This window comes from Cervus elaphus, chromosome 22 (genome assembly GCF_910594005.1).
Source record: "Cervus elaphus chromosome 22, mCerEla1.1, whole genome shotgun sequence".
NCBI lineage: Eukaryota > Metazoa > Chordata > Mammalia > Artiodactyla > Cervidae > Cervus > Cervus elaphus.
Window position 1 is genome coordinate 7,638,773 of NC_057836.1, and position 27,670 is coordinate 7,666,442.

Consider the following 27,670-nt stretch of genomic DNA (forward strand, 5'->3'; position numbering starts at 1 on the left):
AGGAAAGAAACTGCCGGCTTTCAAAATCCACCTCCCTCCGCCATCATCTGCCGCCGTGCGGGGAGCAGGTGGTGTCTGAGGTGCGAGCAGCGAGAAGCGCTTGGGCAAAGCTGACGGACATCTCCCGGTGGGGCTGAGCATCTGGAGCGTCGGACCGGAGGCGGCGACCCCGACCTGACCTGACCTGACCTGACCCGGACCCTAAATCCGTCCCCTCCCGCCGGACGCACGCGCGCACTCCAGTCGCCCCACGCGGCGGCGCAGCCTGTGTACGGTAGGGTCGGGGATCCCTTTTCTTTTCTTGTCACCTGCCTGGGGATGCAGGCGGGGGTGGCGCGGCCCTGGAACCGGACAAGGAAGGTGTGGCGCTTTCTGCGTGCCCCCTTCCGCCTTCATCCCCTGTGCCCTCGACCGCCGAGCGGGTGGGAGTTTGGGAAGCCAGGAGGGGCGCTGTCCCTTTTCCCAAGCGGCGAGACTGAGGCTTAAGAGAGGGCGTCAGGCCCACCCGGCTCGCCCAGCCGGCAGCGGCGTCCCCTGTTCGCGTCGGTGTCAATCCGGGGGCGGTGCACGTTCGCCTGGGATCCCGGATGGGGCTCCGGTGCGGCCCCGCCTGTCATTCTCGGCTCGAACTCGCGCGTCGCTCTCCCGCCGCCGCCTCCCAAGAGGCCCACACCCGCCGAGGACCTGGGCTGGTGCCGCCGCAGCCCCGGGGACCCGCGTGAGTCACTGCCGACGCTGGGCAGGAGCGGTGGATGTGCATGGAGGCAAATGTGCCAGACTCCTGCTCGGAAGGGGGAGGAGATGTTTGTGTTTGCTTCGCCGCGTGCCCTTTGCAGACCTTGGACTAATCAGTTCACCTCTCTGTGGTCCAGTTACCTAGACTTTATAGTGAACGGTGTGTGTGTTGCCTAGTCTTTATAGTGGATAGGATGGGAGGGGGGGTGGTGGTGGTGTTGTGTGTGTACGTACTGGACTTCTCTTCCAGCTGAGAAGTTCTGTGTTCCTATTTCATCTGGACGCCTCACCACCGTTTTTCTAGCCTTAAATTGTCCCAAACCAGAATTACAAGGAGTGGGATGGTTGTGGTATCAGGCTATTTTATGTTGAATTTCATCCCTTCATTCATTCTTGAAGCAGCTTTGAGATTCCCTGCCTCACGCAGCAGATAGAGTGATCCTGTCAGAACATGCGTCACATCACAGTCCCTCTTCTGCTAGAAACCCTCCAGTGGCTCCCTTTGTCATTCAGAGTAAAAGCTTCAGTTCTTAAAATGGCCTTTGTGACTGGGGCCTCTTGTTAATTCTCTTTCTTTATCTCTTACCTCTTTTCTCCTTCCCTCTCTGTGTTCCAGCCCCACTGGCCTCCTTGTACTTCCTCTGACCCCCCCCTTCCCCCACAAGACCCTTTGCAAGAATGTTCTTCCCCCAGATATCTGCGTGGGTCAGTCCGCAGTATCCTTCAAGTCTTTGTTTCTTTCTTGATAATACCTTCTCTAAGACTCTTTAAGAGTCCCCTTGGATTGCAAGGAGATCAAACCAGTCAATCCTAAAGGAAATCAGTCCTGAATATTCATTGGAAGGGTTGAAGCTGAAGCCCCGGTACTTTGGCCACCTGATGTGAAGAACTGACTCCTTGGAAAAGACCCTGATGCTGGGAAATATTGAAGGCAGGAGAAGGGGACGACAGAGGACAAGATGGCTGGATGGCATCACCGACTCAACGGACACGAGTTTGAGCAGGCTGCAGGAGATGGTGAAGGACGGGGAGGCCTGGCGTGCTGCAGCCACGGGGGCTGCAGGAGATGGTGAAGGACGGGGAGGCCTGTGTGCTGCCGTCCACGGGGTCGCAAAGAGTCGGACACGACTGAGCCACTGAACAACCACTACCACTCTGTTTTAGATTAAATCCATCCCCCGCCGAGAAACAAGGAAAACAGCAAAGCTTCTTACCCCTTTTCCTGTTTATTTTTCTTCTTCCTACTGTCTGAGACACTAAATAACCTTGTTCTTCCTGATCACCCATTCCTCTTTGGGGAAATGTACTGGTCCTTTCTGCCAGTCTGCTGAACTACAGGCTAGAAGCTCCTTTTTTTCAGCAGCTCTGTCATCAGTCTATTGTGATGGTGATGGTTGTGATGTAGAGACCTCTGGTCTCCTAGGAACCCCGAGGTCTGGCTGCCATGGGCTGCCCAGTCTCCTGGCCAAGGTTGAAACCAGCTGTGCAGTGGGCTGACCCCTGTGCCCTACCCCCAGAGTCATGCCAGCGAGGGCAGTGGGGCATTCTTTGGGATGGATAACCTGGATCCCATAGCCATCCGTGTCCTGTTTGAGGAATGGGACCCTCAAACAGAGAGCGCCCAACGTGATCAGGCAGGTGTGTGTTCTGGGGAGACTCTTCATAGCTGTCAGACGAGAACTCGACTGCCGTTCCCTGGGGACCCAGTGGTCAACTCACATGGCTTTGCTTGGTACCCCAGCTGGGGCAGTTGGGCAGAGGAGGGCTTGTAGTGAGACGATAACTCTGTAGAGGTTGAAACCTTTGCCTTTTTAGAACTCTTCCTTCCTCAATGTTGTTTTTATTTCTCCCAGTGGTTTAGCGCTTGGGATTTCCTTGTCCTGGGAGGTGGGCTCAGGCAGCTGAAATGGTCCTACCCGGCTCTCCCCAACCTGGAGATGCCCAGAGATCCTCTCTCTTAATGCACTTTGACCTCCTCAGTCTGCAGATTTCCAGGGGAGCCCACCAACGCAGCCACCATGGCCTCTGAAGATATTGCCAAACTAGCAGAGACGCTCGCCAAGACCCAGGTGGCCGGGGGACAGCTGAGTTTCAAGGGCAAGAGCCTCAAACTCAACACTGCAGACGATGGTGAGTCCTCGTGTGGACTGGCCCCAGAGGGACAGGGAGCAAGCGAGAGAGCACCTCCTCGTCCCACTTGTTAGGCCCGGTTAGCTTCATGATCACACTTGTCCTAACCCAGTGAGGCTTGACGATGTTTTGTCCATGAGCACATGGTGGACATCCCTGCCAATGGCAGCTCAGGCCGGCAGGTGGGAAGGACCTCTTGGGGGGAATAGTCGGCAGTGAGGGACCACAGTGAGCAGCAGTCCCAGGATCCAGCCCTGCTTTCTTACTTCAGATCCACCCCCACATTCACCCCATGAGCCAGAGCTGGTCTGGGAATAGTTGTTGCCTTCCTGGGAGTGGGAATGTTCTGAGCACTGCACCCCCGAGAGCAGTGAGGCTGCATGAAAACGACAGTCCAGGGGTTTCCCTGGCGGTCCAGTGGTTAAGACTCTGCACTTCCACTGCAGGGGCCATAGGTTCAGTCCCTGGTCAGGGAACTAAGATCCCACATGCTGTGCAGCGCAGGCCAAAAAAAAAAGAGAGAGACTCTGGGCCCTCTTGGGAGTCTGGTACACGCAGTGAATGCCCCTGAGGGGAGGGATGGATGCACCTGTCTGAACAGGCATCAGGACTGGACAGAACTAGAAGCAGAATGCAGACCCTGTCTTTGCTTCTGTGGCCAGAGAGTGGCTGGCACGGATCCACCCCGAATCCCGGGCACCTGGAAGTGAAGGCGCCTGCATCGGGGCCTCTTGAGGTTCCAGCCCAACCAGAGAAACTGGTCTGGACTTGCCTGGTTGTCCTGGTGTACAGGCAGGCTGGCTCCCATCCTCCAGGTCAGATACTGCCTGAGTCCTTGCACATTCCTAACGTCCCTGGAGGGCCTTAACCTTTGAGTTCCTCCCTGTGCATTATTACTTTTGATCCTTGCATCATCCCTGGGAAAGGGAGGTAAACATGTTGCCATTTTATAAATGAGGAGTAAAGGACTCGGGAGCCTCAGTAACTTACTGGTCTTCAGTAACTTACTCAAGGTGGTGTAGCCCAGAATAGCAGAGCCAGGATTCCATCGGAGGTCCAGCTGCGTCCCTGGTCTGGTGCGTCTCAGTGTACATTCAGCCCAGCTCAGTAAGTGTGAATTTGCTATTAAATGCTGGTCGTTAACACTGTGTCAGTTAGTCTTCAGTGCTGTACAAAGAGTGTCTCAGTTTATCCCCCCCAAAAGGTCTGGAGGTAGGTTTCACCCCATTGTGCAGATTGGGAAGTTGAGGCCTAGGGAGGTGATAGGACTTTCCTAAGGCCCAGCCCTAAGCAGTGGAGCTGGGAAGAAAATTCAGGATTGTCTGCTCCTAAAATCCACACACAACCACTTCATTGGCTCAGGCTGGATGTGCTGCCTCCCGTCTTGGCGGTCACCAGGGGTGGGCAGCTTGGAGCCCAAACCTCTGAGGAGCTCCTGACCTGGAGTAGGAATGAGGTCCTCAGACAGCCAACAGGAGAGATGAAACACGCTCTCAGAGACATGGAAGAGCTCTGGGAAGTAAGGTTGGGGAAGGGATCACTTGTTTTCCACTTAGGGAGAGGCTTAGGAGGGCTCCGAAAATCCCCGAGGATGAGCAGATACTTGAAGGAGAGTGGGCACTGCAGGCAGGAGAACCACCTGAGTTGGCCCAGGAGCTGGGACACACAGGGTGGGCTTGAGAGAAAAGAAGTCAGAATCCTGGAAGGAGCCTTGAGCTGAGGCCCTTGAGTGCTGTATCGAGGGGCCTGGTGGTCTGATTGTGAGCCCAGAAAGGGCCTGTCTTGGCTGGGGGTGAGCAGGTGAGGTCCAGGGAAGGCCATGAAGCTGTTGATTAGAACTCGGCCCCAAAAAGTGGAAAACAAAACAGAGAACTAGGTCCTTTTCTCTGCTCACTGAGTCATGTAAGGACCAAAGTAAGGCCTTGCTGCCTTATGTAGCAGAGCCCCTGGGACTTGTTCCTTTGTGAGGCAGTTGAGGCCGAAAAGGGAAGCCCCTTCTGCCCAGCCTGGTGACGGTTGGTGGTTAGTCAGGGACAGTTGGGGCCCATCCCTGGCCTGTGTTTTTCTGCGTAAAGTAGCTCTGTTTGGGTTGCCGGTCAAGCGAGAGAGGCAGCCCGGCCGTGGACCCACCCTCTCCCGTCCCTGCTCTTTGCACTGGGGTGCTCTTCCTCGCACGCTCACTCTGTGACTCCCCGGCTAAGCTCGCTGCAAGCTCAGTACTTCCGGTCTCTGTACCTGTGTCACTTACACGGCTTCCCCCGGGGCCCTGGCATCTCTGTTGCCTCGCTTCTAAGTGCGGTGTAAACATTCCCGTGAGCAGCCACCTTCCCTCCTGGTGAGCTGGCCTTTCCCTGGATCTTAGGGTGACGCCCTGTTGGAGAGGGCTGAGAGGCCCCTCCAGCCCTGGCCCTGAGTGCCAGCTGCAGAAGCGGGCTGGACACCCAGCGCTCTGGAGTTGCAGCTCCAAAGGGGGAGAGGGGTTCGGGGGTTTCTCGGCCGGGGCCCTCCTGTGTGAAGTCCGCGGTTGTGCACAGAAGCAAGGCTTTGGGGAGCAGCACATACGTTCATTTTGGGAAAACCAGTCTGAAGCTCAGCATTGCCGTTTTCCCTGAACTCCTGGGCAGAGTGGCTTCGTTCTTCGAAGCCTCAGTGTACCTTCCTAGGAAATGGGAGGCTCGTATCTGTCCAGCCTTTCTCGTCATAAAGTGAATGCTGGTCACTACTGTCTAGTTGTGTGACCTTCGCAGGCACTTCCTTACCTCAGGTCACTCAGCTGGAGACCAGACCTGTCAGTGATGACCTTAGGAGATGTGGTGGCAGTGAGCAGTGGCAAAGTGAGAAGAGGAAAGGCCCTTTCTTCACAAACTCGTGAGCCAGCGAGGAAGCCGGCATTAGTAAAGTCTGTTTATCGAGTAACCATTCAGGGACCTCCCTGGCGGTCTAGGGGTTAAGTTCATCCCAGCTAAGATCCAGCATACCGCACACCAGGGCCGAAAGAAAAACTGACCTGGTTGGAGGTAGCAAGGGTTTCTGAGGAGATGCTGCTGTGGGGGGGCGGGGGGGGGTGGGGAAGAGGAAGAAGACAGGTGCATGGGGAGACCCCCCAGCTCTCCCCCAGCTCTGACAGCTTCTCAGGGAGCCCCTTAGAGGCTGCAGGTCACGAACTTTCTCTTTTAAAAATGTTTATTTGTTTGTTTGGCTGCACTGGGTCTTCCTGCGGCCTGTGGGATCTAGTTCCCCGACCAGGGTTTGAACCCAGGCCCCCTGCATTGGGAGTTTCTTAATCACTGGACCACCAGGGAAGTCCTGGCATATCACAGACTTTCTGACAACCCTTCTGTGGTTGTCGTAGCCTAGAAGGTCGTGTTTCCCTCTTCTCTGTCACACTCCTCTCCGTCTCTTCCCCACCATGTTACCCCGATCCATGCTGTGCCAGCCAGACTAGATTTGTCTTTCATGTAACCTGTGTGATTTTTTCAGATTGTAAAATTAATACATGCTCATTGTAGCATACAGAAGCATTGAAAGAAGGGGGAAAAAAAAAAAAACATTATCTTCATTATAACACAGCCCAGGGATGTAACTACTGTTAATGTTGATGCATTTTTTTTTCAAGTTTTGTGTTTTTTTCCCAAAACATATGGTTGAGTTCCTCTTTTTTTTTTAAGTAATTGGGATCATAATTACAGATACTTAAAAAGCTGCTTTCTAACCAGACACATTGAGAGTACATTGTACAGATGCTGGGAAAACACAGATTTAGCCAGAATCCCACCACCTGGTGATAACTGCTTTAACGTCTGGTTTTTAAAACTTTGTGTGTGTGTGTGTAGGAGAATTCATACAACGTTTTAAAAGTGGTCAGACCACACAGCGTTGGATAACCTCATTTTTCACTTATTACTGTAAGATGATTATTTTCCAAGTCAGGTAAACACTTCTGTGGCCATTCATAGTGACATCAGTGTAACAGTTTATATCATGCGCCCCAGTGAATTAACCTGCCCTCTGTTGATTGGCATTTAGAGTGTATGGGATTTTTCATCACAATGAAACAGCACGCTAATGCGCGCACCAGCCTGAGGCACTTCACCCTAGATGCGTGTGTGCTGCCTCCCTGTCCTGCCGGTGTTCTCCCCGCACCACCCACAAGGTGCCCCGAGCACCTTCTTCACCTGCACCAACCAGTTCCTCCTTTTCCTGGTTCCCAAGTCTCTCATACATTACTTAACACTCATTGGAGAGGAATTGTAGCTCAGATGGTAAAGAATCTGCCTGCAATGCAGGAGACCCAGGTTTGATCCCTGGGTCAGGAAGATCCCCTGGAGAAGGGAATGGCTACCCACTCCAGTATTCTTGCCTGGAGAATCCCATGGACAGAGGGGCCCGGTGGGCCACAGTCCATGGGGGTGCAAAGAGTCAGACACGACTGAGCGACTAACTGTCAACGACTACAGAGGAACTGTCCGAGTAGCCACGTGCCCTGCTATGCTGTGAGCCTGTCCGAGTCCCCTTGGTGAGCCGGGGCCTGGCACCCAGGAGGTGCACCATAGCCCTTGGAGTTGTGAGGGACGAGGTGTTCACTGGGCCTCGGCTCCTGCATCTGTGGCTCATGACTCCAGAAGTCTAAGATTCTGATTTTTTTGGTCCCTGGGCAGCCAAAGACGTGATTAAGGAGATTGAAGACTTTGACGGCTTAGAGGCCCTGCGCCTGGAGGGCAACACGGTGGGCGTGGAAGCAGCCAGGGTCATCGCCAAGGCCTTGGAGAAGAAGTCAGAGCTGAAGGTGAGGTCGGGGGCGAGCAGGCCCAGCCTGGTTGGGGACAGGCCTCCGCTCACACGCCCCCCCACCGGCAAGTACCTGTGTCCAGTCCCTCCTGGGCCCGGGGGGGTGGTCACCTCAGACAGCCCCTCTTGCTCCGGGCTCCCCGGAGCACAGCGCTGGCCGGGGCCCCTCTCCCCGTGTGATGTGTCTGTTTGAGGCCGGCGGTCACAGACCCAGAGAAGGTGTCAGGAGTGTAAGAGGTTTACCGGGTCATGCGTGAGGAAGGAGCAGAGCTGGAGAGAGCCTGCAGCTCGTGACGTAGATCTGGGAGCTGTTCTGACAGGTGCTCAGCCCAGCCCGTGGCTCCTGAGCAAAGACTGCCCTCAGAGGAGGCGCGTTTGGGAAAGAAATGGCCACAGCTCAGCTCAGGTGCTGGTGGTTGGAAGGCTGCTCACTGGGGGCCTTCTAGATGCCCTTCTCACAGCCGAATGGCTGGTCCTTTCTTGAAGGTTAGATGCAAGCGCTGCCCTTCCTCGGCCAACCCAGAGATTCTTCTGTTCTGGTGTTTCTCAGAGCGGGTTCCTCTGAATGTTGGTCCTTCAGCATGCTCTGAGAGAAGTGCTGTCATAAAGCTGTGTTTCCATCTTGTGAGTCAAGGGAATAGGCTCAGGGCGGCTGAGTCAGCCTCCCCAGATCCTGCTGCTGGTCAGAGGCTGAGCTGTGTTCACATTTCCAAGTCCAGCGCACGTTCCATGGCCCCGAGGGCTTTCTGAAAGGGAAGGCGGACGAGGCCAGGGCCGCGAGAGGAAGCAGAAGGCCCCGAGCTGGTCGACGGTGTGGCCCCTGATGTTCGTGTCCTCAGGAGGATCACGGTCAGGTGAATAGACAGCCAAGGCAGGGCTGCTTCTGCTTCCTGCCCAGGGCTGTCCTTTCCCCGCGCATGAGCTGGGACGTTTTCCTCTGAAGGAACTTGGCTCTCCCGGGTGATCCCTAAAGGACAGGGACAGAGGAGACGTGCCTGGGCCTGGAGGCTGCAGCAGCTGAGCTTAGACATCCGAGGGCCTGGGTTGGAGCCCCAGTGCCACCACCTCATTGGCTGCACTGCCTGGCCTCACATGGCGTCTGGGCTCCTTGATGCAGTTTTGCCTGCCTGGGTGGTTGCCATGGTGACCACAGGCCGGCTGGAGTGAGCGCGCTTGAGCTGCCGGAGTAGGGCCTGTTTCACATCCCCCGTGCAGACCCGGGGCCTGAGTCGCCCCGCCGCAGCGTCTCAAGCTGGCCTGCCTGCAGGAAGGAGCTAGGGGTGTTGGAGCAGCGGCCAGGGCAGAGGTGCCCGCGACACCGGTGCCCTTGTGGGCACAGCGCTGAGGCGAGATAAGAGGGTAGTTCCACTCCTGCAGCACCTCACCCGTTAGGTCTTGCCAGGTGAGCAGAGTGTGGCCCAGACTTGGACCCCAGACAGCACCCCAGCCTCTTGATTGCTGTGCTGCCCGCGTGGAGATGAGTGAGGCCTAAAGCCTGTTTCAGAGAGAAGACACCGGGGGTCAGAGTCAGGGAGTAGCAGGCCGGGGTCAGCTGAGCCAGAACTAGAAGGAAACCGCGTGCCCTGGAGCCCCACGCTGACCTCAGCCCATCAGAGCTGGGCTGGGGAAGCTTCCAGATGAGAACACTGTCTATAGGGAGGAGCTTAGGGTGGAGCTGCCAGTTCTGAACCCACACACCTGCGTACAGATATAACTTCCCGAGCCGACCCGTGTAGAATGTCTGCAGGGTTATTAGTGATTTGCTTTATTGGAGGATGTGAAAGTTGTTCTGTCGACACCAACTTCTCTAGTACTTAAGGTTGGGTCTAGTTCATACGTGTTGAGGCCTGGGTTTCAGGAGAGAGTTGCTTCTCCTGTGTCCGTTTTTCCAAGGGTTGGCCAGGAAAGGCCAGAGCTGCCAGAGGTGATATTTTAGGCGGACACAGACCCAGCGTTAGAGGTGGGGCTGTGTGCCTGGATCCTCAGTTCTGCTCCCCAGCATGGTATGTGACCCAGCCACGTGGCCACTGCTTTTGTGATATTTACCTGGTATTGCCTTTAAATCAGCTCACTTGGAAGTAATTTAAAAGCAAATATGATCTCTTCTCTAACTGGAAAATCACATCCCTTACTGTAAAGGAAATCAGAGTGTTATTAAATTCTAGTTCAAGATTGCTGCCATCTAAAGGGTCTGAACCTGAGGTCTTCTCTCCCTTTGTTGAAAAGGCAGATGAGCTGGAAGTGGAGGCGTGGGTGAGACCCACCAACCCAAACCAAATCTGTCTTCTGGAGGTGGTTAGGAGGGTTGAAAAGAGACTTGAAAAGACAGTAACTTCTTCACTGCTGGGTTCTATATTGTCTCCTTTCCATTCCTCCACTCCCAGATCACGTCCCGTGTCGCTATGGCCCACACCATGGGGGAAAATTGGAGTCTGGTGTCTTGGTCCTGGTCCTTCCACTGCCTTGCCAGGGGGCCTGGGGCCAGTCCCCTCCTCCCCTCTCAGCCTGATTATTTTTTTCTCTGAGAAACAGAGGGTTGGACAGGTGGAGGGTTTTCCTGACACTGCTGCTGATCCCCACGGTCCTTTCCTCTGGGGCCTCCAGGTCCTGTCAGCGTCCATCAGAGCTGGTCCCTGGTCCATGGGGGTGAGGGCTGCCTGAAGGCCACCTCCGAAGGTTTCAGCTAACTCTCTTCTTCTTCCAAAGCGATGCCACTGGAGCGACATGTTCACGGGGAGGCTGCGGTCGGAGATCCCTCCCGCCCTGGTGAGTGAAGGCGGCCTCTGCCTGCGCCCCAGGCCTCAGGGACCCCTTTAGCACCTCCTGGGACCTTCCCCCACAGCCTCCTCTTTGTGGAGACTGAGAATGCCCTGGGGGTGGCCGAGATGCTGCTGTGGAAGCCAGGCGAGCACTGTCTCTGTCTGTGTCCTGACAAGCAGGTGGTGATGGGGAGCCAGAAGTGAGGACTCAGAGGGCCCTGGGAGACTGGGCGGCCCAGTGACAGGAAGTACAGCAGAGACCTGAGCGCAGAGGTTTCGCCCACAAGCAGCGTGGGTCTCCTCCCCAGATGATTACCCCCTCATCCCAGCCCCTCCTCCTCTGCGTCCTGAGGTCCCTCTCGACTTCAGTCTGCACACAGGCTGCCCTGTCTTCCTCCGGCCCGTCTCTTTCTCTGATACCACTCTTTCTGCTTTGGTTCTCATCTTGGGTGGCTGCTCTCTGCCTGTTTTCCATTTCCCCATTCCTGGGGCTCAGCTTGGCTTGGGTGGAGCTCCCAGCCTGTGCACATGTGTGGGAGGCATTGGAGGGTCACAGGACCCAACGTGGCTTGCCTGGGGCTCAAGGGGAGGGGGCGGGGCTGGCAGCCTCCCAGCACGGGCCGGGCAAGGTTCCTGGTCCGTCTGTGTTGTGCTGGTGCTATCTTCTCAGGCCTCCGATCAGCCAGCTCTGGCCCTCCTGAGATGCTGGCACTAGCCTCATCTCTAAAGCACCTCTGGCCAGCAGACAGCTAAGGGTCATCCAGGATGGGACAAGTGACCCCATGGGGACGCTGGAGGGCGGGCTCCCTGGGTGGGAGGTTGATGGAGCCCCAGCAGAGTTGCTCAAGCTGGATACCAGCCCCAGAGGGTGGACAAGAACCAGGTGCGGCTAGGATTCAGAGCGCAGGTTAAGTGAATTGATATAAATGTGTGTAAAAGGACTTCAAGTTGGAAAAGTTGGAGACTTACTTACGAGATCCTAGCTGTGGGCCTCTGCGCTGTTGTTTTACCTACATTTTAGCATTTAATCTTCTCAAGTTCTGCAGGAGGTATGATCTCCATACTAAACTTACAGTGAGAGCAAGTCTTGGAAACAGGCATACGAATTCGGGGTCAGGGAATGGCGTGAAATGCAGGGAGGGTGGAGTGGCGTAGAGGGAGGGCTTGAGCCTCTGACTGCTTAAGGGCTGAGGTCAGCTGTGGCCTGATCACTGGGGCTGGGCTTTCTTCAGCAGGTGGGGGAACCAGAGAATGGCCCTACATTGTTAATCTGGGATTGGGGGTCATGGAAACTGCCTCAGCTGCCCTGTCCATTGCCGGGTCAAGGGCAGTGTCTTCGTCACGCCTCTCACCTTGAACCCCTGCCCCCTCCATGCCCAGCCCTGGCAGAGCCGCCTCTCCCTGCCCACTGTCCTGGGCAACTTAGGTGTCCCAGCCTGGTAGGTTCCTGGGAGCGTTCAGCACCTTCTGGCCACATCAGGTCCTGGGCTGAGGCAGGAAATTGGGCACCCACCCTAGGTGCTCAGTCACTGCCGGAAATACTGGGGCATCAGTGGTACCTCCTTCCCTCCCCGTCCAGTGGACCCCAGTCTCTGCAGGTCCCCCCTCCCTCTGAGAACCCCGCCGAGACTCGGTCTCCCCCCAGCACCTCTCATCACACTGGCCCCCGCAGCCCCTTCTGTTGCCTGGAGCCCTGTCTCACACCCCGGGTGGGACTCAGCCTCCAGCCTGCTTCCGCCTGTCCGTCTGCCCTCCCCAGGTTTGGGGCTGTGTCTTCTGTACCCCTCATGCTCCTCCAAGCCCATTGAGCTCAGGCCCAAGTTCACAGTTCTTGGCCTGGCGCCTGCCTGAGTTGACCCCTGCCTCTCCTGGAGGCTTGTCCCCAGACACACAGCTTGCTGCTTCGTGCTGTGTCCCTCTGCTCGTGGGTTTACTACTGGCTGGAATCTCCTCATGTTCCATGATTGGCTGCTGCTCATCCAGACTGAGTTCAGAGGCAGCCTCCTGGAGGAAGCCTCCCGGACAACCGTACTGAGCCCCAGGCCGCAGCTGAATTAAGAGTCTTTTGCAGGGTTTTCAGTCCGATGTAACATGGTCAGCTCTGTACTGAAATGGCCTGTGTCTGCCGGGTCCCCAACTGCCTAATGCCCCCCGAGGGCAGGGAGGGCCTGGCACAGAAGTAGCACCTGGTCCCTGTCTATGAAACTGACACGAGCTCCTCTGTGCCCAGATCTCTCTCGGGGAGGGACTCATCACGGCCGGGGCCCAGCTGGTGGAGCTGGACCTGAGTGACAACGCCTTCGGGCCCGACGGCGTGCGAGGCTTCGAGGCCCTGCTCAAGAGTTCCACCTGCTTCACGCTGCATGAACTCAAGCTCAACAACTGTGGCATGGGCATCGGTGGTGGCAAGGTGGGTGCGGCCACTCCCTCCCCACATCCCTGTGTCCTCCGCCTTCCTCCCTGCCCCGTCCCCTGCTACATTTGCATCCGCCTGGAGTATGTGCCCTTGGCCACGCACCATCTGATATGATTCACCTCTTGTTTTTCTCTTCAAAGGACAAAGGCCTCAAAGGCAGCAGCCTATGGCCAGCGGGGAGAGGAGATGGATCTGTGAGGGTGGGGTTGCCAAGCAACCATCCTCAGTTCTGTGTTGCCTTGGCAACCCACAGGCAGTGCTGCAGACGTGCTCCAACCTGCTGGCTCTGCAGAGTGCAGGGTTTGGGCATCACCAGACCCGCTGTGCCCTCGGAACGGCTGCCAGAGCCATGTGAGGCCTGGCGTGTGCACGTGGGGGAGGGAGCCCAGAGAGAGGGACCACTCAGGGAGACCCGGGCACAGCTCACCTTTGTCCCTGGTCAGGGCCTTGCCCAGGGTGCCTCCCCTGTCCTGCCAGCAATCAGGCGGGTCAGGGCAGACGGGCTAGGAGAGGGCAGCCCTGATTATTCTCTTTTTGGCCCATTCTGGCTGTTTCTGGCCCAGCTTCTAGAAAGGCCAAGCGCCAGTCTGCATTCCCATTCTCTTTCCCTCACAGTCTGACCAAAAGGAGCAAAGGGCCAGGGCGTAGGAACTGACAGCGAACAGGGACGTCTTCTCTTTGGAGACATGTCACCTTAATTCCCCCCCCTTACTGAAAGGTGGGTGACACTGTCCCTGCCTTTTCAGAGAACGGCACTTGAGCTTAGAGCTCTTGGGTCGTGCGCCTCCGGTAACGTAGCTAGCGAGGGATGGATGTGGGGTTTGAACCGGCATCCCCGTGGCTGGTCGGAGCAGCAGGAGGTGCCAGTGTATGCTCAAGGTGGCCCAGGCTGAGGAGCCGCGGTGGCCTGCCCTTGCATGTGGCCTGTCGCCTCCCGCCCTGTGGAAGGGTGGGCGGCTCACACTGGGCCGTCTCAGCCGCACGCTTCCGGTCTAGGGTCAGTAAGCTGTGTGTTAAGACAACAGTGTTTGCCTCGGCACAGGAGACCAGTCCAGCCCAACCTGGAGTAGAGCCACCTCTGCAGATCCCTCAGGCTGGCCTACAGCAGGAGTCGGTGGTCTCTGCCCTGAGCACATGCCCGACCCCTGCCGTTGCAGGGTTAGGCTGGCGGCGTCCTGGGTCCTGTATGTGCCCCAGAGTAGAGCTGTGTGCAGCCATGCTGACCCAGCTGCCTCGTTGTAGAGCAAGACTAATACCTTCTGCCTCCCGGCCTGGTTTTGAGGTTGAACAAGGTGTGAAAGTGCCTTGGCCAGGAGAGCTCAGGGCCTAGCAGATGCGTGTAAATGTCTCTCCTGCTGCACTGCCCGAGAACCATTTACATCTTCTGTACTGCGGTCTCCATTTCCAACCCACCAGCCGACCAGTATTCGTAACCTCTTGCTCTGTTGGTGTCACTAGATAGAGGTCACCTCCTGGCACCACCCCAGGGGCAGGGCAAACCAGGTTTTAGGTTTTTACCCCCAGCAGCTGAGCCCCCGCTGTGTGGCTGGTCGGAGCCTGGGCAGGTGTCAGATGGGTCGTGGTGGGGGGAGCCCTGCCCTCCTTGGCCGGCTCCCCTGAGGCCTTGTGGAGCGTGGAGGAGATGCCAGAAGGTTCGGGTTCTGTCCAGGGTGTGCCGCTTGCATGGTGTCTGTAGGAAAGTTTCTGTCATTTTCTGAGCCCGAGTTTCTTCAGCTGGAGCGTGGGAGTTGTGATGGTGCCCACCTGACAGAGGGTCCTGACATGAAGGGGGCCGACCATGAAGCCCGTGGCCCACGTCACTCGGTGTTGGTGCCTCCCTCTCCCCGTCCCTACCGTGGGGCTAAGCCCCACAGGCTGATGGGACAGGCGGACACAGAGGTGGATGTCAAAGCCCATGTTCCTGCAAGGTTGGGCCCAGCTGAGGTCCTTGCTGCTGAGTAGCTCTCAGCCCGTGTCCACCCGGGCCGTGGCTGGTGCAGCACGTTGAAGACCAGGACCTCCTGCCTCCCCCAGATCCTGGCAGCAGCTCTGACCGAGTGTCATCGGAAGTCTAGTGCCCAAGGCAAGCCGCTGGCACTGAAGGTCTTCGTGGCCGGCAGAAACCGTCTGGAGAATGACGGAGCCACCGCCTTGGCAGAAGCTTTTGGGGTGAGTGGTTTTTGTCCTGCCTGCCCTGGGGCCTGCTGAGCGTGGCAGGCCGACTCTAGAACTTGGCCAAGAGACCTCGGGCAGCTTGCCTCCCTCTCCGAGGCTGCTAGCTCATCCTCTCGGGACAGGATCCCCATCACTTGGGTCTGAAAGGTGGCATGATCTGCCTCCTGGGGGTGAGTTGTCAGTGCTGTTTGTGACCTACCAGGCTGGGAAACGGGCGGAGGTGCCTCAGCAGCGTGAGTGCCAACCCCGGCTTGTAGGGTCGCAGTCCCTGTCTCCAGTGAGCAGGGCGCTGGGATGGAGCCCACCAAACCTGCCCATGAGCCAGGGAGGAGGGCAGGAGCTGCAGCTGGAGGGGGTGCTCTCAGGTGTCCTTCGGGGCAGGGTGTCTTAACTTGGGTCCGTGGACTTCCCAGGTGGTTCAGTGGTAAAGAGTCTGCCTACTAATGCAGGAGACCCAGGAGACTGGGTTCGATCCCTGGGTCAGGAAGATCCCCTTTAGTGGGAAACGGCAACCTGCGCCAATATTCTTGCCTGAAAAATTCCATGGACAGAGGAGCCTGGTGGCTACGGTTCATGGCGTTGCATAGAGTTGGACACGACCGAGCATGCACGCTGTGGGATCCCACTAGTCTGTGGATAGAGTTCAGGGAGGTTTTGAATGTGGGCGGGGTGGGGGGTGGGGGAGCGGGATATTGCATGATTGTTTTCACTACCAGAGCTAATAAAATGCAGCATTTACCTTCTATGGTGAATGTGGACAGTAAACCTCAGCTTTAGAAATTTCTGTGGCTTTGTTACCAGGAGAAATCGCAGGTATTTTCACATCAAATGATAGCTGTTGTGAATAGACAGAAGTATTTGTTTCTCATACATTAAGGTTAATGGCACACCAAGGTCGTCTTATTTGTTGGCCTAAGAGGTATGTGTATGACTACAGCAAACATTTAAGCAGTTTTCTAAACACTTTGATACTTGTCTTCCAGTTGAATTGATTTGTTATTCTGTATAATTTAGCTTAAAATTTAAAAACATCCAGAGGGGGAGCCCTGGGTTTTACCAGATGGCCCGGTGGTCTGTGTCATAGAAAACATTAAGAGCCCTGACTTGGAATGTGCCTCAGTTGGGCTGCCTGTGTTCATTTGTGAACTCCCACGCTGTGCTGGGCGCCCAGAGACATTAAGGTGCCTGGGTACAGAGTTAGGCCAGGCCTGTCCTCAGTCCCTCCAGGGTAGTGATGGAGACTGGGACATTGGCCTCTCCTTGAGCTCTTGGGGGCTGTTGGGATGCAGACAGGAAGGTCGCTTTGACATTTCAGAGGGATGAACACTGTGAGAGGGGAAGGATGAGGTGCTCTGGGGGCAGAGAGGAAGAGTGCTGGGTTGTGCTGGGGGGGGGGGGGTTGGGGGAGGGTAATCCAGGAAGTCTTCCTGGGGGAGGAGGCATCTAAAATGAGAGCTATTGAACGCATGAGGAGTCAGCCTGTCAAGAAAATGCCAGCAAAGGAGGAGACAGAGTGTTCCAGGCAGAGAAAAGGAGGTGTGGGGAGGCTGGGGTGAGAGGGCTCGCTGGGCTCAGGAAGGCCCCTCCCCCCAGAAAAGGATGCGGAACACGGGCCGTCATCGCACTGTGCCAGCAAGGCAGCAGGACCCCCGGAAGACAGACCAAGCGGCTCTGTGTTAGACACAGCAGGCCTGGGCTGACTGGGCCAGAGCCCAGGGTCCCCGCAGTGCAGAGGTGCCAGGCAGACACCAGTGCTCACAGCTGTGTGGCCCTGGGCAAGTGACTTAGCCCCTCTGATCCCAGTCATCTCTCTGGTCCTAATCCCAAGTACGCCTCCCACGTGAGACTGGAGAGGAGCAGGTGCTTTGCCATCTGTTTATGGACAAGCCCCTCCCATGCCTGGTGGGTGGTGCTGCCCTCCTGCCCGCAGGGTGTCCCCTGGCTCCGCCCCTGGCCTCAGGGCCCACTGCTCTCCCTCCTGCCCCCCCCACAGATCATCGGGACTCTGGAGGAGGTCCACATGCCCCAGAACGGAATCAACCACCCCGGCGTCACTGCCCTGGCCCAGGCCTTCGCCATCAACCCCCTGCTGCGGGTCATCAACCTGAACGACAACACCTTCACCGAGAAGGGCGCCATGGCCATGGCCAAGGTGAGAGGGGTGCAGCAGGGCCGGGTGGGCTGCGGAGGCCGGCACTGGTGGTTGTCTTTGCCGTGGACCCGTCGGCAGGTGGCTGCTCTCCCCGCGGCCCGCCCACCTGGCATGTATCCCGTGGCTTCAGCCACGTGCACGCGTCCAGAATGGGGCATCTGTCACCCAGGGGCCTGGGCCCTGGGAGCAGCCCTGCATGTCCGCGCTGCCCCATCCTGAGCGGCCTCCGTGCCACAGCCCCAGCTGTCGTGCTGGCTTCAGGGGCCACATAGAGGCTGCTGCAGCCTGTCAGCCTCGTCGACTGTGTCCTCAGCTGTTTACTGAGCCCCGTCTAGCGCCCAGTGCTCTGCCAAGTGCAGGCCTCACAGCGGAGTCCAGGACTCTGCTTTCAGGGAGCCCCGAGGGCAAGGAGGGGAGGAAGGAGCCAGCTGGCCAGGAGCACAGTGGCTGCTAGGCGTTGGGACCACTGGGTGGGAGACGCCGCCACTCCCGTCCACCTCACAGGCCTGCTGTGGGGTCTTAACAGAGACGTGTGCAAGTGTTGGGGAGCACACAGGGAGTTCCAGCCAGACGCAGGGCAGGCTTCCTGAAAGAGGCCACGTGGTGGCCAAGTTCTCCAGGACAAGTGAACTTTGTGTGGACAGGGAGGGCAGGAGGGGTGTTTCGGGCAACGGGGTCAGCAGCCCACGGGGAGGCCAGAGACGGGAGTGACCCTTGCTCCATTGGGCCTGGTGTGACCAGGCCGGGGGTCAAGGTGTGTCTGAGGGCTGGGGGTTGGAGGGGGGCCTTGCTGACTCCTTGAGACCTTCTCCTGTGAGTAATAGGGAGCCCTGGAAGGGACTTAGCCAGAGGCTGGGAGGCCTCCCGGGGGCAATAGGAAGAGCTGATGAGGCGACTGGACTGGATGCAGAGGGACAGGGTGCAGTGGGGTGTGACGCTGACTCAAGGAGGGCCTCACCCTGGTCCCCACCTCCTCCCTCAGACGCTGACGACCCTGCGGCAGGTGGAGGTGATCAATTTCGGGGACTGCCTGGTGCGCTCCAAGGGCGCCGTCGCCATCGCAGACGCCATCCGCGGGGGCCTGCCGAAGCTGAAGGTGCTGGCCGACCCCCTGCCTCCTCCCTGTGGGGTCCCGGCTCCCCCGCGCTCAGGGTGACAGCTGTGCAGGGGGCAGGGTTCAGGCCTTTCAAGGCAGGTGGGCCTGGGTTCACAGCCCAGCCCTTCCACATCCTCCTTCCCTGACGACTCTGCAAGTCTCTTCACCCCTCCAAGCTAGGGTTTCTGACTTTTCAAAGAGAAGAGTGACTCGGGTCATTGCAGTTTAGTGGGAGTGAACATTCAGAACCTGTCCTGTCGTTGGGTGAACAGTGTCCTTTTTGTCATGGCGGTGTTGTGTCTGGCCGGACAGAGTCCGTCTCAGACCCTCACCTGGGGGAGTGGAGGCTCCTGTCCCCGTGTCTCTGTCCCCGTGTCTCCTGTCCCCATGTCTCCTGTTCCCCGTGTCTCCTGTCCCCATGTCTCCTGGTCCCCGTGTCTCTGTCCCCGTGTCTCCTGTCCCCGTGTCTCTGTCCCCATGTCTCCTGGTCCCCGTGTCTCCTGTCCCCATGTCTCCTGGTCCCCGTGTCTCTGTCCCCGTGTCTCTGTCCCCATGTCTCCTGGTCCCCGTGTCTCCTGTCCCCATGTCTCCTGTTCCCCGTGTCTCTGTCCCTGTGTCTCCTGTTCCCCGTGTCTCTGTCCCCGTGTCTCCTGGTCCCCGTGTCTCTGTCCCCATGTCTCCTGTCCCCGTGTCTCTGTCCCCATGTCTCCTGGTCCCCGTGTCTCCTGGTCCCTGTGTCTCAGTCCCCGTGTCTCCTGGTCCCCGTGTCTCCGGTCCCCGTGTCTCTGTCCCCCGTGTCTCCTGTCCCCCGTGTCTCAGTCCCCGTGTCTCCTGTCCCCCGTGTCTCCTGTCCCCGTGTCTCCTGGCCCCCTGTCTTTGTCCCCGTCTCCTGGCTCCTGTGTCTGCTTGCCTCTAACCCTTCCCGTTATCTTTTAGGAGCTGAACTTGTCATTCGGTGAGATCAAGAGAGAGGCTGCTCTGTCTGTTGCTGAGGCCGTGGCAGACAAGGCGGAACTGGAGAAACTGGACCTCAATGGTAGGAGTGGGGTGGCCTCGGTCCCGGCCTGCTGGGAGGGCCCAGCCCTGTGCTGACCCCCGGCCCCTCCCCCGCGAGCAGGCAACATGCTGGGAGAAGAAGGCTGTGAGCAGCTGCAGGAAGTGCTGGAAGGCTTCAACATTGCCGCAGTGCTGGCGTCCCTCAGGTAGGGGTCTGGGGACTGGATCCTTTGCTCCTCCCTTGATTCATTCAGAAAACATGGGTTGAGTCCCTGTGGTGTGCCAGGCACCGTGCTGGGCATTAGGGGATCGACAGCAAGACAGTCAAGCCCTTGTTGCCGTGGGCGAGGGATCAAGGAATGAGACAAGGATAATCAAGTGATCGCGTGTAAATATCACGGGAACATAGAGGGGGCTGAGAACAGTCACCCTGTAGAGCGGGAAGGTCAGGGAGGCCTCCCAAGGGATGCGCTTTGATCTGAAGTGCCAGTATGCAGGGCAGCAGTGACGTGGGATGCAGTGGCCGTGCGATGCAGTGGCCGTGGGATGGGCCCGGGCTGTTCCTGAGACCAGTCTTGGAGGTCGACTGGAGAAGGAAGAGGTTGATGAGGAGAAGGAGGTCTTCCTGGGTTTGAGGGTGCAGGGGGCTGCCTCCTCCGTCTGGATGGGAGTTGGTTCGGCCGTCAGCACCCGTCTCCGCCTGCCTCTCTGATCTCTAGATGGGCGTCATTCCCGTGTCAGGTCCTCGGTCATGTCCCTGCAGGCCCAGGCCCCATGCTGCTGCAGGAACTAGGCCAGGATGGGCTCGAGGGACCCCCAGTTCGGGGGGAAGTGGAACAGCCTTCCTCAGAGGCAGGGCGGCCCCCTCGCTCCCCCTTAACCGTAGTTTCCTGTGGATGGCAAGACGTGGGTGGCACTGTCCTGGGCATCTCAGCCTGGGCAGTGTTCCCGCCAGGCGCTGGACCCAGCTGTGACAGGGTGTTCTTCGTTTCCTCCATCTCCCCCGTGGGATTGCGGGTTCTTTGGGACAGGGACAAGATGGAGCTCTTCTTGTCTGCAGCATAGGCGTCCCTGTGGGCCGGGCCTCCTGGCGACTCCCGTGTCCCGAGTCTGGGGCAGCTGCAACCCGGCCCTCCCTGCCCGGCTGGGGTCTGTGGGTTCTCGGGTCAATGTGGGCCACCAGGCAGGGAGGGGCCTGCTTCAGCCAGGTCTCCCTCCACAGTGATGACGAGGGTGAGGATGACGAGGACGAGGACGAGGAGGAGGAGGAGGAGGAGGAGGAAGGAGAAGAGGACGAGGATGAGGAGGAGGAGGATGAAGATGAGGAGGAGGAGCCACAGCAGGAAGAACAGGGCGAGGAGTCAAGCACGCCTTCAAGGAAGGTCCCGGGCCCGAACAGTGGGGTGAGTCCTGCAGGTCAGAGCCCCGCCCCGGGTCCTGGGGCCCTGAGACGGCTCCCCGGGGGGTGGGGGTGGGGGTGCCTTGGGCACAGGACCGCAGACTCGCTCTGCTGTGCACTGCCTTGTGGAAAAGAGTAATCATCCCAGCGCAGCTGCATTTGTCTGTCCCTAACCCCAGTGCAGACGTGTCTGTCCATTTATAAGTTATCTCACGTACAGCGCCGCCACGTCACGGGCAGCAGGCCGCTGGAGAGCACGGGCGTGCCCTGCGCGAGCCCGCTCGCGTGTGGATGTCTGCAGTGACTGGACTGCAGCGCGGCTCCGTGACCCGCAGTTGGTTGAATCTGCGGGTGTAGAACCTCAGACAGAGAGCAACTGTAGAGTCATACCTGGGTTTTCAGTTGTGCTGGAGGCATATAAGTGCTTCTAAAAGAGTAGGGTAAAAAACAGGCAAAAATGGAAATTCGTTTTCCTCCCCATCTTGGTGACCCCTAGGGATGGCCCCCGTTCTGGAGACGGTGGCCGAGTCATGAGCCAGCTTGGATACTTGGTGTTCCTTTCCTGGCGGGGAGGCATGTCTGTTCCCTCAGAGGTTCCCAAGTAAAGCTTCTGGGGGACTTCGGGTTGGGCACGGAGGGCTACGCTGTGTTGAATGTGGCTGACTGTCCAGTTTGATGGCCAGGTGCCTCTGGCGCCTGCCGGCAACAGTCATCCCGGCTGAGACTCCAGCTCCTGGCGAGGCCCCTTGAGTCCTGGAGTCATTGTGCAGTACCCCATGTCATCACAAGGATCTCCTTGGCCGCACCAGGCTCTTGGAGTCTGAGGGAAGTGCTTGCCCACACCTCAGAGGCTCCTACATGAGGAGCTGACCAAGGCCAGCCTCTGCAGGCCCCTCACCCTTGGGGAACCTGGGGAAATTCTGGACTCTGAGCCTTGAGCGGCCCAAGTGAGGGGCATCCTTCTGGGCAAGGAGTTTGGACGTGGACCTCTCCAGAGCCACCTGTGCCGCCCGTCCCCCAGGAACCAGCTCCTGTCCTGTCCTCCCCGCCTCCTGCAGACGTCTCCACCTTCCTGGCCTTCCCCTCCCCGGAGAAGCTGCTGCGCCTCGGGCCCAAGAGTTCCCTGCTGATAGCCCAGCAGGTAAAAGCGCCACTGACGCCAGCCCCGCTCAGGCCTCGGCCCTAGAGCTGCCGGAGCAGAGGTGCCGGCACAGCTCGGGGCTGGGTGGGGGCAGGGCTGCCAAGCATTGTGTCTAACGCACACTCGTGTAAGTGGGTGTGACCAGTGGTGGCACAGGTGTGCGCACACTGTGAACACAACTTGGGCCGCACGGACGGGTAGGCCTGGGGCACCTCAGTGGTAACGGGTTGGGGAGTTTTCGCAGGACTGTCATGGGAGCACACGAGTAGGCTTCCCCCTGCACGTCCTGTAGGACCAGCCGCTTCTAGAGCAGCTCTCCTGCCCCGGCCCCCGAGCAGGTCCCCGGCTGCTTGTGTTCCTGCTCGCTTGCTCACTGTTGGGTGGCTGACCCGTTCTTCCTGGGGTGATCGTCAGTCACCCTGAGCTCAGCAGTGCACAGTGCCTGTCTGCTCCCCCCCGCTCTGGGTACTTGGATGTGATTTTAACCTTCGTGGCACCTCGGAATGTAGACCCTCTACTCTCATTTGACAGATGAGAAAGCTGAGGCTGCATGTGTTTTTTTTTTTTCTTACACAAATGGAAGGTTTGTGGCAGCCGTGGTGAGCAAGCCTGTTGATGCCGTGGTCCCAGCTGTGTTTGCTTGCTCGGTGTCTCTGTCACATTTTGGTATTTCTCACAGTGTTTGATAGCCTCCACCAACAAAAGATCATGACTTTCTGAAGGCTCAGATAACAGCGTGTTCTAGTAAGAGCGTGTTTCTGAGTTAATGTACCTGTTTTTTTAGACATGCTACTGCACACCTCGTAGACTAACACGCAGGGCAACCTGAAGTTCACGTGACTGGTTTACTGTGGTATTTGCTTTATTGCTGTGGTCTGGAATCAAGCCCACAGTATCTCTGAGGTGTGTCTATAAGAAATAAAAGGGGCCACTCGCAGAGCTGGCTTGATATTTTGGCTTTTTATTTCCCTTTTATGTGTCTCTGTAATCTGTGTGTGTGTGACTTGTTTCCCCCATGGTAAATGAGATCGTACGATGCTGACGACCTTGTGGCCGCCCTTTCCCTGAACGCCAGTCATGTTCTCTGTGTCACTACAGCTCTTCTCACGCCCCTTGTGTCAGTGAGCAGATGTAGCACTTAAACCATCCAGTTTCTGGGGATCCACAGTATTTCCGCTTTTCCTCTGTTGTTGGTTAAGCTGAGGCACGTTTCCTTTCGTGTGAACATCGTTTGCGTTCTGGATTATTTCATCAGGTTAGACTGCAAGAGGGGATCCCTGGAGACAGTGGTTTTTAACACGTACACTTTCCGTGGGTGCTACGCACCTGTGGTGGCCGGGCCCCTGCTGGCTCTGGGGGGACAGTGTGTCCCTGCCCAGTGAAGGCCCGTGTCCTGCCAAGGCCGCCTCTAGCCACAGGCAGGTGCCCATGTCTGCCAAGGCCCCTGGCCCCTGGTGACCAGCCTGTCGTCTCCTGTGTCCTCAGACTGACACGTCTGACCCGGAGAAGGTGGTCTCCGCCTTCCTGAAGGTGTCCTCCGTGTTCAAGGACGAAGCCTCGGTGCGGACGGCTGTGCAGGACGCAGTAGGTGCGTGCGGGGGCGGCCCGGGCAGCTCCGGCCTCTTCACTGCCCCGGCTCCGCTCAGAGCTGCCCTCCCATCTGCTCTTCGTCGGGTTCTCGCGTAGCTTGGGCGGGGTGCTCGCCTCTCTGTTTTTTGCAGATGGGGAGCCTGAGGCCCTTCCCAAAGCCATACAGTTCTATACGGTGAGAGCTCGGGCCAGGTGGCGCCCTCTGCAGGAAGGTCAGACCTCTCCGAGGAGGGGTGATGAGAGCGGAACCCTTGTCCCCGCCTCCGAGCCGCTGCACACAGCGTCCCCTCCACCCGCACGCAGGTCCCCAGGCCTTCCCCAGGCTTCCGAGGGGGTCTCATACTGTCGGGACCCTCTCTCCACCCCATCCTCTCAGTTACTATCCTCACAGCACCTCGCACCTTCCACCTTGCCAGTGTTTGAGCCTCTAGACTGGGCCAGGCAGGGAGGGGAGGACAGGCTGGAAGCGATGGGAGAAGCGGGTGACACTTGGTGGGCTGGTGGAGGGGTGGCTGGGAGGGGTGGGAAGGGCCAGACGGGGGTCTCCGTGTCTGTTCCCTGAGGCCCAGCCCTGCCCCTCTTGGGGCATTTGTGGGGACAAGTTGCCTGAATTCTGTTTCCCAGAATAGCCTCACACGGGAGCAATGCCTTGGCCACACCTCCTCCTGCTCCCCCATCCATTCCCCAACCCCCCCACCTCCACAGACCAGCTGAAACCGCCCCAGGGTGACCTGCCTCACCTCATCTCTGCCCACGCCTGTTCTACCCGAGGCCAGGCCGGGCCCAGGTGTCACTGGCGGGGGAGGTGAGCCCTTCCCCTGGTGCTGGCTGTTCCCTCCGTCTGGCTGCCGTGGCCAAGTCCACCTCCTGAGGAGATAGGAGCAGAGCCAGCCTGTGTGCCCGGGGGCCACATGACCTTAGTCCTCTCGACTGCTTCTGCCTTGCAGATGCTTTGATGAAGAAGGCCTTCAGCTCATCCGCTTTCAACTCCAACGCCTTCCTCACCCAGCTCCTCATCCACATGGGGCTGCTCAAGGTGTGCCAGAAGGAGCGTGGGCCCAGGTGGGGGGGGTGCACCCCAACATCCAGCACCTCGAGTCTTGCTGGGGCTGCTCGCCCACTGTCCCCAGGCCTGGGTCTGCTTAAGCAGGCTCAGCCTTCGTGATGGGATGCGGGATTCAGCTTGTCCTCGGCCGTGGGGCGCTCTCAGCGGGGGCTGGGTTGGGGACCTGGTGTCCCCCGGGTGACCTTGATGCTCACCCAGCCTTCTGCTGTGCGTCTGTCTGGCAGAGTGAAGACAAGATCAAGGCCATCACCAACCTGTACGGCCCCCTGATGACGCTGAACCACGTGGTGCAGCAGGACTACTTCCCCAAGGCCCTGGCCCCCCTGCTGCTGGCGTTCGTGACCAAGTGAGTGCCCCGCCGGCTCACGCGGGCAGCATCCGTGTCCCCGGCCTGGTCACGCAGGCCTCCCGGGCTCTTGGCATCTCTGTCTGCATCTCACCAGGCCTGTGCCAGCTGAGGACACAGGGCTCGGGCACAGTATCCTTCTCTGAGAGTGGGGACACGGCAGTGGCCCCGTCTTACAGACAAGGCAGTGAACACCGGGTCAGAGGGGGTCTGCCCACGTCGTGCTGCCGATCCAGGCTCCATGCCCAGCAGCATCCCAGGAGCAGTTCTGTGTCCATTCCCTCAGCAGCCTGGGCCAAGGGGGCCTGCTCGCCCGGCCTTCCACAGCCACAGGCCCCTCTCCTGGGGATGCCATGGGCCCAGACAGGTGGAGGCCCAGGCCTTGTCCTGGAGGGTCCTGGGCCTGGTAGGGTGGTGGCCACAGTCGAGGAACAAGGAGCCTCCCCACCTCAGGGCCCAGCAGGGGTGGGTTGGGGTGGGAGCTCGTCCCGGTCCTCACTGAGTCCCCATGTGGCCCCCAGCCAAGCCCCTGCCTTCCCCAGGCCTCAGTCTCCCCATCTGCCAAACTGAGGGGTGGGTGAGGTTGTCTCCGAGGCTCTGACCACCACACTTCTGGTGAAGCCAGGGCCTTGGGGGAACGTGGGAGGGGGCCAAGGGGAAAGGAGGGGTCTCCGGCCATCAGTCAGGGCGCTTGGAGCCCGCCCCTGCCACCACACACGGCCCCCCACCCCCCGCCCCACCCCAGACCTCCCCTCGTGCTGCAGCTGCTTCTCCGCTGAAGCCCAGGGCGAGTCCCAGCCCTGGGCGTGGATCTCACGCGGGCCGCAGCCCGGCCTCCCTCCGCCAGGCTGAGGTGCGCTCCCCGCACGTGGTCCCGCCGCAGGCTGTCCAGAGTGTCCCCACACCGTGTCCCCACACGGCCACCCCCGGCTGCCCGTGTCTCCTTCCAGCCCTTGGTCGGGACTGTTGTCTCTGTTCTCCTGTTGTTCCTGTCTGGCCCTTGAGCTGGGCATGGACCCCGAACCCCTAGAAGACACCCTTGCCTGGCCGGTCAGTGACAGACTGCCTCCCCCCAGCTTGTTGCCGGCCCTCCGGTGCAGGCCTCAGTGTATTCCACTTGAGAAGAGGGGGGCTCGGGGCTGACGTGACTGTGGGGTCACGTGTGCCCCCTTCCCTCAGCTCCAGCCCAGGGGTCCGGGGTCCAGGCTCAGCCTGCACCAGGCCAGGCGTCCGTGGCTTCCGGTCCTGCTGCTCCCCAGGCTCCCTGCCCCCCTGAGCACCTCACCAGTTCTTTCTTGGCGGTGGAACTAACGATCTCGCTGGCTACCTGTGGTTCTCAGGGGCCCAGCTGGGACTCCCATGGGGACCAGCGGCTGCGGAAGGCTCCCTGGCTCTGTGCCCGCTGGAGAGGCCCGGGAGAGCCTGTCTGGCAGAGCGGAGGCCGGGTCCCCAGCCCTGCACCAGCTCTGGGCCATGTGGCCTCGGGTGCCTTCCCCAACCCCACCTACAAAGGCAGGATCTGACGCCCCCCCCCTTGCAAAGTCAGGAAAATTAGAAAACCCGAGTGTGGTGTGTGTTCTGGGTAGCGTCACAGCTGGGAAGCTGGCGCCGCACAGCCAGAGCTTCCTGGGTCCAGAGGGAACTGCCCGCTGACCCTTCTCTCCCCGCAGACCCAACGGCGCCCTGGAATCCTGCTCCTTTGCCCGCCATAATCTACTGCAGACGCTGTACAAGGTCTAGACGCCAAGCTGGCCTCTGCCCGTCCCCCGCCTGGTCCATGACTTGGGAAGGGACTCAGCTGAAGGACCCTGGCCGTGGCAGGGACGGGCTTGTCTCACGTGTCGTGTCTCCTGAGTGTGTGTTGGTGTGGCGTACGTGCAGGCGTGTGCTTCTGGTCGGGGTCTGAGCTTTTCCTGTCTCCTTGCCGGACTGGCTCTGGTCCCGCTGGAGCGGAGCTGACGGCCCCCAGGCGCCAGGGCCGCAGGCTGCCGTGCCATTAAAGCTGCCGCCATCTGAGGACACTCTGCTCTCTGTGCGGGCGCCAGGCCCTGGCAGCCATCCCTGCCCGCCCGCCCTTCCTTGCCCCTGGTGTAGGCGCACCAGGCCTGGGGCGCTGCTGGCCGGGTGTGTCCTGTCCTGCCTGGGGCTGCTCGCTCAGGGCTGCTCAGCTTCCTGTCACCAGGCCCGGCTCCTCTGGCCACCCCTGCCCCTACCATCCACCTGGCTCTGTGCGACCCCTCAGCCTAAGGGGCCGGGACCGCTCTGGTTGGGGCCACGGGGTGGGGGTGGCCACCCACACCTGTGTGGACAGGAAGGGAAGCCGGGGGTCTGGGAGCCGGACTTGCTGGGACAGCGCTGGCTTTGCACCCCGTGGGACCTCCTCGGGCCGCTGAGGTGTCTGGGCGCAGCCTGGGAGCCCCACCAGAGAGGTGGGGGGGTCTGGGCAGGCCCACACCTGTTCTCCAGCTGCACGGGCAGGGACAGGGCCTGCTCGGGCCTGAGGACCTGGGGCCGGGGCGAGGTCGGGGCTGGGCTGGGCCAGAGGGACCCTGGGACACTCTGTGCTTTCCTCATGTGCTCTGTGTGTGTCTGGGCTGTGCCCGGGGCTTCACAAATAAAAGTGTGGCAGCAGTGAACACTGGGAACGTCTCCGCTAAAGTGGGCTGTTCTCAGGCCTTGGTTCCTGGGATTCTGCCCCACGGGGCCATGGTGACGCCCCTCCCTCCCCCCATCTAGGTCTGTAAGGGGCGGTCTGCCTTGCCCAAGAGCTGCCAGGCCAGCCTGTATCATCACCAGGGGGCAGCCTGGTAGCCCTCTCCCTCTGTGGTGGGCCTGCCGGCCCCCCTCGCACAGCTGGGTGGGTGGTACCCAGGAGGGGCAG

General features: G+C 59.2%; 1 protein-coding gene across 4 annotated transcripts; it reads left to right on the plus strand.

Moving 5' to 3' along the window:
- RANGAP1 (Ran GTPase activating protein 1) lies at nucleotides 1-27,425 on the plus strand. 4 transcript variants are annotated; one of them, XM_043881153.1, is made up of 16 exons: nucleotides 3-274; nucleotides 2,716-2,865; nucleotides 7,524-7,651; nucleotides 10,360-10,419; nucleotides 12,643-12,822; nucleotides 14,863-14,997; nucleotides 16,997-17,155; nucleotides 18,138-18,251; nucleotides 19,188-19,287; nucleotides 19,369-19,453; nucleotides 20,470-20,650; nucleotides 21,668-21,787; nucleotides 23,273-23,375; nucleotides 24,325-24,413; nucleotides 24,668-24,789; nucleotides 26,460-27,425. In XM_043881153.1, exons 2-16 carry the CDS (start codon nucleotides 2,754-2,756, stop codon nucleotides 26,527-26,529), a joined length of 1,758 nt encoding a protein of 585 aa, XP_043737088.1. In that variant the 5' UTR covers nucleotides 3-274; nucleotides 2,716-2,753; the 3' UTR covers nucleotides 26,530-27,425. The 4 variants fall into 4 exon arrangements, with proteins under 4 accessions (XP_043737092.1, XP_043737088.1, XP_043737093.1 ...); XM_043881154.1 differs by lacking the exon at nucleotides 3-274 and adding an exon at nucleotides 348-718; XM_043881157.1 differs by lacking the exon at nucleotides 21,668-21,787 and having other exon boundaries at nucleotides 1-274.
- Nucleotides 27,426-27,670: the final 245 nt, after the last annotated feature.

Bases quoted from the DNA above. Each gene is read 5' to 3' on its own strand.
- RANGAP1 (XM_043881153.1), top strand. From the start codon at position 2,754: ATGGCCTCTGAAGATATTGCCAAACTAGCAGAGACGCTCGCCAAGACC. The intron at 17,156-18,137 runs GTGAGAGGGGTG...CTCCTCCCTCAG, and splicing joins GCGCCATGGCCATGGCCAAG to ACGCTGACGACCCTGCGGCA. The intron at 18,252-19,187 runs GTGCTGGCCGAC...GTTATCTTTTAG, and splicing joins GGGGCCTGCCGAAGCTGAAG to GAGCTGAACTTGTCATTCGG.